General features: G+C 41.7%; 1 protein-coding gene across 1 annotated transcript in view; it reads right to left on the bottom strand.

Moving 5' to 3' along the window:
- adamts16 (ADAM metallopeptidase with thrombospondin type 1 motif, 16) overlaps positions 1 to 13046 on the bottom strand; it is a 48074-nt gene that overhangs the window by 13572 nt on the left and 21456 nt on the right. The window contains exons 9-17 of the mRNA XM_080472198.1: positions 12754 to 12891; positions 9391 to 9544; positions 6341 to 6436; positions 3483 to 3631; positions 2460 to 2632; positions 2194 to 2324; positions 1727 to 1850; positions 1357 to 1601; positions 1128 to 1269 (exon numbers count right to left, since the gene is read on the bottom strand). Coding sequence (XP_080328324.1) covers positions 1128 to 1269; positions 1357 to 1601; positions 1727 to 1850; positions 2194 to 2324; positions 2460 to 2632; positions 3483 to 3631; positions 6341 to 6436; positions 9391 to 9544; positions 12754 to 12891 — 1352 coding nt within the window. The remainder of the gene's footprint in view (positions 1 to 1127; positions 1270 to 1356; positions 1602 to 1726; positions 1851 to 2193; positions 2325 to 2459; positions 2633 to 3482; positions 3632 to 6340; positions 6437 to 9390; positions 9545 to 12753; positions 12892 to 13046) is intronic.

Below are 13046 nucleotides of genomic sequence, written 5' to 3'. Positions count from 1 at the left end.
ATGTGGTTGCTGCTTTGTAAAAGGAATTGATTGATAGAGTGGCATAAAATAAATGCAGAAATACAGTAACACAAGGACACACTAAAGGACTAAGTAGATGGACCTCAGATCATTTTACCTGTTAACACAAAAAAACTCTTACCTAAATGTACCAGTGGCTGATTATTGATTGAATATTAGCCTAATTATCAACTGGAGTTTTTGGGACAAATATGTGAATTTTCTTTTATTGGATTTTAGTGAAACCTGAATTTTCTGTGTAACAGATCTCTCTGCATGTTATTTAGCCTGAAGCAAGTTCAGTCTGCACATCCCAACTCTTACAGGTCACTTAGTCAGTCACACTCTTTAATATAGCAAATGACCCCCACCCTGTTACAAGCTGCAATCAGGTCACAAAGAGGTGGAGGTGCTTACGTTAGACCGTGGACCAGGCTGGGGAACTTTAACCTGCAGGGTCAATCAATAGGACTTGTACACTGGTGGCTTTGTTCACACTTGAGGCTAAGTAAGGACCCATCTGCAGATGAACTCATGCGGATTGAAGCACTGACAAAAGACAAGTGTGTATGAAGAAACACATACATAGAAACTCGCTGTGTCCTTTTAACCTCTGGTTCCAAATTACCTGCACAGCACGGCCATCTTTGCATGTGCAGATGTGTGCGTAGCGAGATGCGTAAAAACCCAGTTTCTGGTGGGACAAAGGCCACTGGTCTCAGACATGTATGTGTGTAATAGCAGGTCTCCAGAGGAACAAGAAGAGGTCCCACAGGTTCCAAACAAGAGCCTTTAATGTCCCCTCAGTAATGATGGGAATGCTGTGCTCTCCATTTAACCTGCATCTGAAAGCCTTATTATAGGTCGGAGGGGCCAGACTGCGCTTCAGACGCTGGTCTATTGATCTATGAACTGTCCCATTCATCTATGGTCTCACCCATATTAAGATTAAAGATTATCTGACTTTCTTTCATCAGCACAGTTGACTTTTATCCCGTTTTAAAGTTCTAGGTTTAGAAAAAGGCACGCAAAAAAGTTTTTCTTATCAAAGAAAAGAACAAGTTGTATTTTATTTATACATCATGTTTTTTTTGTTATTCGTTTGTCTTCAGTAATTTGATACTTACCTCCCGCACAGGTTGCCGAGCACTGGGTGCGTATTATGGCCCACGCGTAATTGTGTTTGATGTGATTCTTCACCAGCTTCTCATCAGTTTTCTTCAGAGTATATTCCCAACGCACACCTGGATTCCAGCCTTGCAATAATATCTAAGGGGGAAAAGGAATGTTGGGAAGAACTCGTGTCAACAATATATGCAAAAACAGAAAGTGGAGAAGTTAAGCTAAATGGGTTACCTCGACGATAAGTGTCTCATTTGTAGGTCCAGCCGAGATGAGGCTCTCTGGTCTATTATAAGGCCTCTTGTACTCAAAAATGGTTCCAGCCATGGGGTGTCGGCCTGGCCAGTCCACCGTCCACTGGCCGTTAAGGAGGTAGCGCCTCTGTGTGTCCCTGACGGCCAGGTAGGAACTGGATGTATTTAGTTCGATCACACGGATACTCCGAGCTCCTGCTGGGATGGTTACCACCCCATAATACTCTGAGAACAAGGACAACAATTACCAAAAATTTTTAAATTATACAAAGACATCTATAGTTTTTAGATTTTTTTCAAATGGAAGATTCCAAACCAATATAATGAACCCTCAAACAATGATGACCTACGGTTTGTATAATGCTGCTTTGTATACTGTCCCTTGTAGATCTTGCAGGTAGAGTTGTCTCCTTTACACACCCCACAAGCATCAGGCACAGCTGCGGAGCCCAAAACACGGTCGCAGCCCACTCTCTGTGGAAGAAGTACATCATTACTCTTGATGGGATACTGAAAGATGTACGTAAAGTGCAACACTATGTCACAGTACTGCATGGATGACAATAACCAACGAATATTCCATACGTGGTGACAAGGTCAACATGTTGTGCTTCATGATGATTAAATATATTAGGGGACAAAAAAAGATGGCATCTGTTGATGTTCAGTTCTGCTAAAGCCCGTCCTCTGGATTTATTGCTCATCTTGAAAAACCTCAACCACATTATGGAACAAAATGAAAACATCTAGCAACCACTGTGAAATCAATATTGAGTCAAGTCATGTTTCTTTCCTGCTGCTTAGCATGTCACATTACCTCACACAGTCCATCAATGCAGACATTTAAGCTGTCCTGGGAGCAAAGTGTCCCGTCCTTGACTCTGCTGGCCAGAGCGAAGAAGAAATCATAACCTTCAGCAAAGCAGTACAGCTTGCATACATCTTGATCTGGTAGAAAGGAAAGTAAACACAGCTCACATTAATCATATGTTCTATATGTAGTTGGATTTTGTTTAAATGTAAACCTTTGCAATTTGAAATTCACTGTGGAATTGTGGAAATGACGTGAGAGGACTGTCTCACCGTCCACTCGTGTGTATGGTCTCCAGGTGTAGTACCACCCTCTGAACTGTTTGCTGTTATGTTCAGCACACTGTTGCGCTCTGTAGTCAACAGTATTGGGGGGACAATCCTCAGTATTGCAAAGCTTATATGACCTCGATGAACCCTCGCAGAATTTTCCTCCATATGCCGGTCTGCAGAGATGGATGCACACAGATAATAAAGTTTAGTTTATGTCACCAACCTTTGCTTGCAGGTGCACAGTCGGAAGAAACAAAGACAACATGTTACTGACAGAGCTCATTTCACTCCAACTGAGAAAACACACACATTGTAAGAGCAAATACAAACTGTGCTACATTACCAAGAACACTGAGTGTCATTGTCCACTCACGTTTAATGCATGAGTGTGCTTCTCTGTATGTGTCACATGTAAGAATGCCTTTGTGAAGGCTTCTCCAATCACAGGTATATGTCCTCAGGCTAAGTCCCCCCCCCCCCCAAAAAAAAACTTTCCACGGGACAATTACACCTTCTATAACCCCTCCAATCAGATCTCTCTCTCTCTGCTCATATCCCCACAATTCATCTTTCACTTTTTCAATTCCCTCTCTATCATCTCCTCCTGCCCCCTCCCTTTCTCTTTCCTGCCACTCTCCCTTTGCTTGTCTTCATCCTCCCAGCCCTTCACCACTGTCTATCCTCAGCTCGCTCGTTTGTTTTCCTCATCACTCTCTGTCCAATTTAGCCCGCTCCTTGTCAAGATCTTGGTATGACACGATAAAGAGAGGGGTCCTGGCATTCGGGCCCCCCTACTGACTGACGGTGCAAATAATTGTGAGCGACTGATGAGTATGTGACTAAGTGGGCAGATAAGTGATGAAGTGACAGTGCGATGTGAGGGATCGTCACTATTTTAATCACATCTTAATATACTCCAAGCCAGGAGTCAAGCGATCATAAACACTACAGATCATATCTGCATGGGAGAACAGCTACTTGATAAAATGGTAAAACCTATATAGTGCTTTTCCACTGCTTTACCTGGGGTTGTTGCACTGCCTCTCTCGGTACGTGACTCCACTCTCGCAACTTCGCGAGCAGGCGGCCCACGATGACCACTCCGACCAGTGGCCATGCTGAGGCCTCGGGCCCTCGTCCCCCTCTTTTACACACTGGCCCCTACGACACCACTGAAGTGAAAGAAAGAGCATGAATGAGAACAGAAAAGAGAAGACAGGCAGTCAAAACAAACCTTAATGTGATGTACAGTTTCCATTTGACTGGGCCTTTTTTTCTTTTCATGACCGATCATAGAGGTGGTCTCTGTGATACAACTGTCAAAAAGGCTGCAGTCAAGTCTTGGTTACACATTCACAGTCTATCAGTGAAACGCCATTTGTGGTTCATTTTGGACGTATTTTCACCTTCAAACTGTCATCAGCTAGAATTAACAGAGCGAGGCCAAACACAACTCAATGTGGAAAAATGGTCTCATGCCTGACAAAGAATTTCTTTTGCAGTCAACTAAAACTGTACATGTATTTTTTTTATTAATTTTTTTATTGTTTCATATCCACTTCCTTTTATCATATCATTTGGGTTTTCCTCTGACATTACTTTTTTTTCCCTAATAAAAGCTACAAAAACAAAAAAAACAGGTTGAAAAACATTTGCCAAAAATTTCCAAATTGACATAGTAATATATCTTTCCTGAGAAAACAAAACATGCAAGATGAATAAAAAAAAAAACATGAAACAAAAGAATAAATGTCTGCCAAAGGACTGAGATAATTTGTCTTGATTCCAGTGCAAATCAACTGTATGGGTGGAGTATCAGCCTCTTGTGATTTATTTTGTGTTTCTATCTGGATTCTACCTAAACCTGGAACACGTTTTTAATAGGCATGTTTCAAAAAAAGGACAATGTTCTCACCATCTGACAAGGACTGTTTCTTTCTTAGACTGGTCACTAGTGTCCTGAAGTATGCAGAGAGCATGCATGATGCTCCCTGCAGATATGATGACACCTCTGCAGAACGTGTGGAAGAGTCCGCACTCAAGTGTGCAAGGTTAATTGATGTCAAGCATATGTGCTGTACATATAGGAATATAATGTATTTAAGAAACACCCCTCAAACCTATTGAATTCAGGTTTTCTGTCTTGATTTGTACATGTCGGGGTGCCACTACCCACATAAGACTCCACTGCCACACACACACACACACACACACACACACACACACACACACACACACACACACACACACACACACACACACACACACACACACACACACACACACACACACACACACACACACACACACACACACACACACACACACACACACACACACACCATGCTGTCTGACTAAGAACTAGAACAGCTGATTTCCTATTAGTTTCCCCCTGGGGCTGAGTGCCACGGATTCCTATGTTATTGTTTGAGTTCAGCTCATTGGCCAGGTTCAATATATTGTGAAGCAGCATATGTCGATGAGGGGATGACAGGGGATTGCGTCAAAGGGGGGAGGGTCATCTTGAAAGGAGAAAGAAAAAAAAAAAACCCTGAATAAATAAAGAGCAGAATATTCTTTTTGGCCTCAACCCCGATGGCACATTTCTGCCACATCAGCAACAAAGCAATTGCATCTGCTCCCTGGGGTCAAATGATGGAAGGGGCGCGTGGTACCTCGATTAAAACAAGACATTTTAATCACGCTACACTCGAATGAACTGAAACCTAAAACTGGGCAAAGCTGCTCCAAATTCTTCACTGAGCTGACAAGAGAATTTAATAGTCTGTACCGAGACATAGAAACACTCTTATGAAAGAAAGACACCATTAAAAGAAGTACTGTGTTTCTCTGCTTAAGCCTTTTGTCAGCGTCAGATAAAATATTAGCACCATATAACACCAAAAATGATAATAAATGCTTTTTTTTTTATAAACGGCTCAACATTCATTTAGCTTGTTGTCGTTCACTGTATACATTTTGATGTCTCCATTGTCTCTATTGCAGTTTAATGACTCTGAAGTCTGTGGTATCCCTCGGGGTGGAATGTATGTGTTTGTTTTTTTACAAGCTTTACAACTCTCCCAGATATTTCACAACTTATAATGTTAAGCAGCACACTCACAAAGCGTTTTGGGGGCAAATGATGCGGGAAAACCTTCAGTTAAAATGAATTCCCTCATTTTATTGGCCTCGCACTGCTCAGTTAATTTGTGTGGATTGAAGATTTAGGGAAGTGTCACTTTTAATGTTCTTGTGTGAGTTGAGTGGGAGGGGGATTTATTTCACCAAAACTGCAAAGAGAGGGTTTTTTTGGGGGTTTTTTGTTTGAGAAGCTCTCGTTTGGCGCTTTTAATTATTGTGGTGAGGGGTTGTCATAGAGAAGATGAAAAAGAAACTGTGAAAAACTTGTTTCCCCGAGTTTGACAAAACAGTTCCCTCAAAGGCGTGTCGTGTCGATTGTAGGCCTCTCATCTTACAGATGGTGTGATAAAGAGTGAACAGAAGATGCATTTTTCTCAAAAAACATGATTGATGACATTGTGGGGAAGGAGGTATCTGGCTGCATGATGCGAGCTGTTGTAAACATCTTTTGGGGCGACCACTGGAATTGCCTCGAAGGGCATGGATGAAAACAGCAAAAGAGAAGTCAACGGTTCCCATGCCACTCATGTGATGGTAATTTTGAGTTTGAAAAGGTTCAGAGTGTACTACTAACGCCCCTTTACCTCATGCACGCACACACAAATGGGGGGGGGGGGCTGCATACACACACACACACACACACACACACACACACACACACACACACACACACACACACACACACACACACACACACACACACATACACAAAGAAATAAAAACTCGTGCTAAGTCACCATATCAGGGCCACAGGCAGAGCCTTCAGCAGCTGGCATGAATTTGGTCTCACACTTCCTCCCAACACGGTGGCACCACAGAGCCTTGCAGATATCCTGGAACGTTCGAGAAAGGCAAAGTGTGATTTAAACGGCCGCAAACATGTTTATTTGCTTCAAGTTGCTGAAATGTGATGATGAAGATCTTCCTAAAAACAGCTGTAGACAAAACCAGAATTTGGAAGAAGACTAATTAATGATAACATTGTTGTTTTTGTCTCATGAGAGGACAGCTCATAAAACTTGTTGATGGATTCTGGCGGGAGTGGAACGGTCTGAATAATTGTCTTCTGGCAGGCTGTCGGTGTTCAACAACCTTGCATCTTGAAAATATTTATGCATCAGTAGCGAGGATAGCAACATGTTAGAAAGAAGAGAAAAACACACAAGATCTCTTCCAATTACTCCACATACATCATTTCTGTTGACCAAACACTGCAATCCCTGTCTTTGCCTGACACTCCATACATTGTCAAGTGAGAACAAGTGAAACACACACACAGGACTTAAAGATTAGGACAATGCATTAACCGGGCACGATAGCCTTCTAGCTTTTTATGATGTAATGGTTGTGCCTCTCAGCAGTGGTCTAAAAGATTCATATGGAAGCAACTCCCATTGCCTGCTACTTTCTAACATGTCCATTCTGTTATTTCCTAAATGATTATATCAGATTTTGACAACTCAGTGCAGATGCTGACAGGCACCTCAGCCTCAGTCCGCCGCTGCCAAAAGCCATCATGGAATCCGTCCCAAAGCCTATTTGTCGAGCTGTTTTTGCTTACTCGGGCTTTTTGTACAAAGAAAAAAAGCGGAGAGCGGTTCACCAATAAAAAGATGGAGAAATATGATGGACAGTGTGACAGAAGGAGAAAAAAAGGAAAAAGAAAAACTCAGACACACGTTATTTTCCGAGGGTAACCTATTTCTATCGAACTGCACGCACCATGGAGAGTATCATCTGTCTCCTCTAGCGGAACCTTATCTTGACAATCCCTGCCAAAAAAGTTTCATAAAATATGAATTCATTACACAAAGAACTGCACCACTGAGACTGTTTCTTATGAGTAACAAGTGCCTGGAAAGACAGGATGATGAGTGCGAAGGGAGTTCTGGGTAATGTGCACCTTGTGGCAGCCAGATGCACAAACATATGCTGTAACGCTGACAAAAACATGAGTGTTTAGATGTTAAAATGTAGATATCTTATACTGATACCATGAGAGCCAATACTGGAACTGACATCACAAAACATGTTTATCAGAATGAAAAAGTTATCAGTTTTCATTCACCTGTGATGTTAAAACAAAAACTATATAGAGCGCTATTGCTTTCAGTGTCATTTTTTTTATTAATTAGGAGATGCAACATTGCTCTAAAGAACTGCTAATGCCAGATGATGGCATTTGCCACATGAGGCTTAAAAACATTGAAAAAAAGAACACGTAAGATGTGTGTTTGCGTTTAAATCATGAAAATTCTGTGATATGTTGTGGATGTCTTTAGGGAAATCTTTCATATTTTACTGCCATTGTATAGTTTTACATCTGCTGGCTACAAAGGGCTACAAACTCTCTGTCTCTGTCCTTTTCTCTCCTTCTATCTGCTAACTCCAACCGGAACAACAGAGTCTGTTTCTTCCTGTTAAAAGAGAGCTTTTCCTTAGTGGTGTATATATATATTTGATTTTTGATTTTTTTTTTCTGTAAATGTGCCTTGAGATGAGGCGAACTGAATTGAATTGAAATGAAACGGTACAATCTCTTGATGACTTCTGACCTAAATTTCACAGTTTTGGCTAAAGTGAGGTTCAGTTGGGGCACTAACGAGTCACACATTTTGAATCTACTTCACTGTGCAGTAAGTGAAGAACGATGAATGGCACAGCGGATTTTTGAAGCCCTCGAAGAATGACAGTTAGTTCGGTAGGTAGCGGTAGTAGTGGTAGTAGAGAGGAGACACGTCCCCTCTCAGTGGCTGCACCGAGGACTACAACCCATCATGGCAGCCAGGGAAGAACTACAAGAACCACAGTCTTGAGGACAATCGGGACAAAGGTCGCTGCCTGGCTGAACAGAATGAGCTGATTGCCACAGTGAGAAGCAAGAAGGTCTGAGACACACGGGGAGGAACAACCCATTTGCTTTTGTTCAAATGTAAAGACAGGGAACTTTATTTCAATACCTGTTTTGGTTTTGTTAGATTTGTACAAATGAGTTTTCTTGTATTAAGAAGCCTGAATACAGTGAATTTAAGACGAAAAGTAAAGCCTGGCTTCCTTCACACCCCCACACCCGACCTGTCAAGACATCACAGTAGGTACGTTGGTAAATAAGTGAAATCCAAGTACAAGAACTGTTAAATAAGACTCACTAGAAATAATTAAAAAGTATTTTTCCTTTTTAGCCGGGTTGCATTGCCAATAGCAGATTCAGTTTCCATGTGTAAGATGTCACTCTTGAAAGAGTGAAGTTAATGGCTTAAATGAAATTGAAGTACAAATGCTTGATAAGTAAATAATTAAATTATTGAATAATCACATAACTGTATAAAGGGTATCTTTTCCCATAAACTCCCTGAATGGAATATCTAACAGTGCAAGTTGACCAGCAAGAGCAACAATTCTTAATAGTGGGAGACCAGCGAGGAGAGATTCCCATTGGCAAAGCGCCAGTATATATTTAGTCATTTGTCCCAGTGAGTATTTCATGAGCAGCTTCAAAACCCTCACTGTTTGTTTTGTGTATGTGTGTGTGTTTGAGACTATACCTTTATGTGTGTATGCACATGCAGACATGTAACCCTAATCGCTTGTCTTTTCCTTCCTCTTTCCCTCATTCTCTTCCTCGACCTCATTTCTTCTCAGGAGCACATCCGAACTTTGAAAAACTAACCGAGCAGTGCAGATTCTAGGCCAAATGTCCCTAAGGGAATCATAGCATGGGTTGATATTTTATAAACATATTTCTACATTTTCATGTGGTGGCATAGGAGTTCAAATCACTCTTTACCTTTTTAAAATCGAGGGTGCAGAGTTTGGCCTTCTCTCCAAACTGCCATTTGCACTGTGTGTCTGCATCATACAGCTCTCCAGGCAGCTTCTCGGGGTATCGATACTCCTTGACCGCTCTGGGTTCATCTGATAGGCACAAAGCCTGGGCAGTGCTGGAAGACAGAAGGAGGGGGAAGTCAGGGAAAGAAGAGATAAAGGCAAAAGAGACTATGAAGAATAAGGTGATCAAAATGGAAGATGTTGGGCATTGTGATAATGAAGACGGATTGGAGATTAAGGGAGGACTGCAGTACTGATCATAAAAATGTTCAAACACTTTTGTCTGATATCAGCTGGGCATCATCGTAAAGAGTGAATCTGACATGTGTTTGTAGTCGGTGCCAGCATGTGAAGTTCCCCGCCGTGCACACAAATTCCACAACAGCAAGCATCACTCCACGTGTTGCATTGTTCCCAACATGACCGCAAAGTGTCGTCATGGTGACACAACACGCTGCCCAAACCGGAGAGTAATGGTTTTCAGTGGATCAGGCGCTCACTTATGACGGACATAAAAAAGTTCTTGCCCATATCGCTCATATCCTAACACCAACAGGGGGTTTCCAATGTTAACTGATATATCGCTGGTTACTATACGGAGATGTTTTCCAGCTTAAACACAGCAGACAGGGGAATATGATACAAAACTATGGTGGAAAGAGCACCAAAGGGCAAAATATGCTTCATTGTGTTAGTGAGTGGTCCTGATTGCTTTAGCAGAGCGTGTGCGTGTGTGTGTGCGTGCGCATATGAGAGCGTCTATTGCTTTATGGGCCCTGTGTGCCCGCAGAGAACAATGACTGTTCTGCAAGTGCAATATTCAGATATTCAACATTATGCAAAAAAAGGAGTTCCTGAAAAACACATTAAATTCAGACTGCAATCGCATACATCAGCTGACACCCAAGTAAGTGTGTGTACAATCACTTGTGTAGCTCGCCCACATTAAATGACAAATCTCCATAAATCAATAGATTTTTTTAATACACTTTGTGTAGCTCTCTTCACTGTTAAAATACAAGAACTCCAGCACATACAATACAATATAAGCTATAAGCACACAATTATCAGCTGGAGAATTAAAAAAAAATAAAAAAATAGAAAAGCAGCGTCTCATATCTTAGGAATGCTGACCGATTTCCCTGACTCATCTACACAAAACGTAGTTGGTTCCATTTTTTTAAGTGACAAAGTGTGTGTCTGGTGTCTTGGTATCGCAGATACCACAACTTCACGAGTGATTTGAATTGACACCTCTCAGAATTGCAATGAAATCCAAATTAGAACATGAAAGAAAACACATCTGATCTAAATCTGCACCCAACATGATCAGCTGATTGACCTACATTCCCCAAAGTTATATAAATCTGGCAATAAGCACAAAATACAGTGGAATCACAGAGGGTGCTTATGTGGAAAAGCTAATAAAGTGTCCCCCGAGCACTTGAGCACAAACAATAAGACAATGGGACGCTAAAACTTAAAAATTTTATGAGTCATTGGCTTTTGCTGAGCTTCACCAGAGCTCAAATAAAAAACCCTTCAGTGGCTTCTTGCTTCCTGTTCCATAGATGTCCTTTAATTTTAGGTTTGGCAAAGTTTTCAAATAAATCCTCTGAATTCATACACAGGACCTGAACAAATCTCTCTGTTGGCCGTTTGGGGAGAAGCAGAGTTATAGTGTGAGGTAAACATAATGCTCTTCTACGCTGCAGATGAAGGAAACATTTCGGAGGCCTATTTAACCAACTGAGACACATATCGCCAAGAGCATTTTATATCATGACATTGTGTTGATTGCAATTAGGAAAAACGTACAGCATTTCAGCAACTTAATCGTGCAGTAATTATACAGGAAGACGACCCACGCTTGTTGCAGTGGTGCAGCGATCCCCTCCACTTGGCCTCAAGAGGTGACGGGAGTTTAATATAAGGCTGACAGGCCTAACAAGGTTGAGGTCATCCCGGCTCTAATAACTCAGCAAGGAAATACAGTGTCTGTCTCCACCACTCTGAGAGCGGAGAGCTGACAGTTCAGTTAACGTACTGGTAAATTTAGTGGAGGGCACTGACTCTGGGCTATCGAGTTTCGAGCACACGGACCCACACACACAAGTACATATAAACACAGCCAGACACATGGGCGCTGTGTCTGTAATGGTTGTTTCCTCACTTTGGTAAACATGCTGCATGCGTGAAAACGGAACTAATGCACACACACGTGCAACATGTTCATGATTGTGAGCCTTGACTTCGAACAAATAGGCATTCTGTGAAAAAAGAAAAACCTCTACTATGACAGCTATATATTGTGCGACTGACACACACACACACACACACACACACACACACACACACACACACACACACACACACACACACACACACACTCAGTCAAACGTGTAGCCAAACTTGTTAGGTGGGAAGTAACACACTTGACCCCACTTTGCTGTTTCCCACGCCATGACACACACACACACACACACACACACACACACACACACACACACACACACACACACACACACACACACTCTTCTTGAGTTATGCTAAACTTATGCAGAACTTCTATGAACTTTGACCTCATCCCAACCCGATCATAACTCTTACCATAGTTACATTTCAGGGATGATCACATGGGGCTGGAGTCAATCCCAGCTCACTATGAGCATAAACCCGAACCGGGTAACTTTTCACAGTGATGCACAGTGAGTGTTGACCAACACACCACCGTGTGACTTTGACCAAAACCTCATCCTCATACATGTTTTTAATAAATTGCTCATTTGTTTTGTCCCCATGGTAACATAAATCTCCATAGGTCATGTACATATGCCCACATACTACAACCGTTTTAACAAAAATATTGTAAAATATTATCTGCAACAGCTACAACATCAGTGCAGTTTTTCACTTTGGACCATGGCAGCATTAGTAAGTGATAGATCGTCTGCTGACATGTTTTTCTACAACACATGCTCATTAATCAGTCACACATGTTAAATAATACAAACACAACGAACATTAAAAGTGGCAGAATAATTTAGTTTTATAAACTGATACTGTGCTTTTTTTTGCCTTTGTTGCATGAGCACTCAACAAAGGCTGGCATGAGGATTTACTCATTACTCATCAAATCCTCCATGTGGATGTAATGTAGCTCTTACAGTTCTAAAAACCTAATGAGCCTCTTCAAGGGGAATCACCCATAAAAGGCCATGATTAACAATAAGTGCTCCCTAAATCAACTTTTTTTTTTTTTCTTGTAACCATTGTTCACCACAGAGAAACACAGCAGTAATAGAGAAATATGGCTGCTTACTTTAGGAAGCGGCTGAGGTACTGGCGGCTGCAAGCGGACCAGGAGAAGATGCCGTTGTGACCGGCTAATGTAGGAGACATGATGTTGCCTTCTGACTTCTTACACACGTTGCCTTCACCGTCATGGACCATTCCAAAGCTGGAAACATTTTTTAAAAAGGACCAAAGATTATAATTATAGTGACAGTGCCCTGAGCAATGCTTCATATTATTCACGCTAACAGTGCAAAGACATGAATCTGTATAATGTCAGTAGTGGAGATCAGCTTGTGGATCTTTACACATGGAAACTCT

Source organism: Lipophrys pholis, assembly GCF_963383615.2.
Source record: "Lipophrys pholis genome assembly, chromosome: 9".
NCBI lineage: Eukaryota > Metazoa > Chordata > Actinopteri > Blenniiformes > Blenniidae > Lipophrys > Lipophrys pholis.
This window is presented reverse-complemented; position numbering and strand designations above follow the sequence as displayed.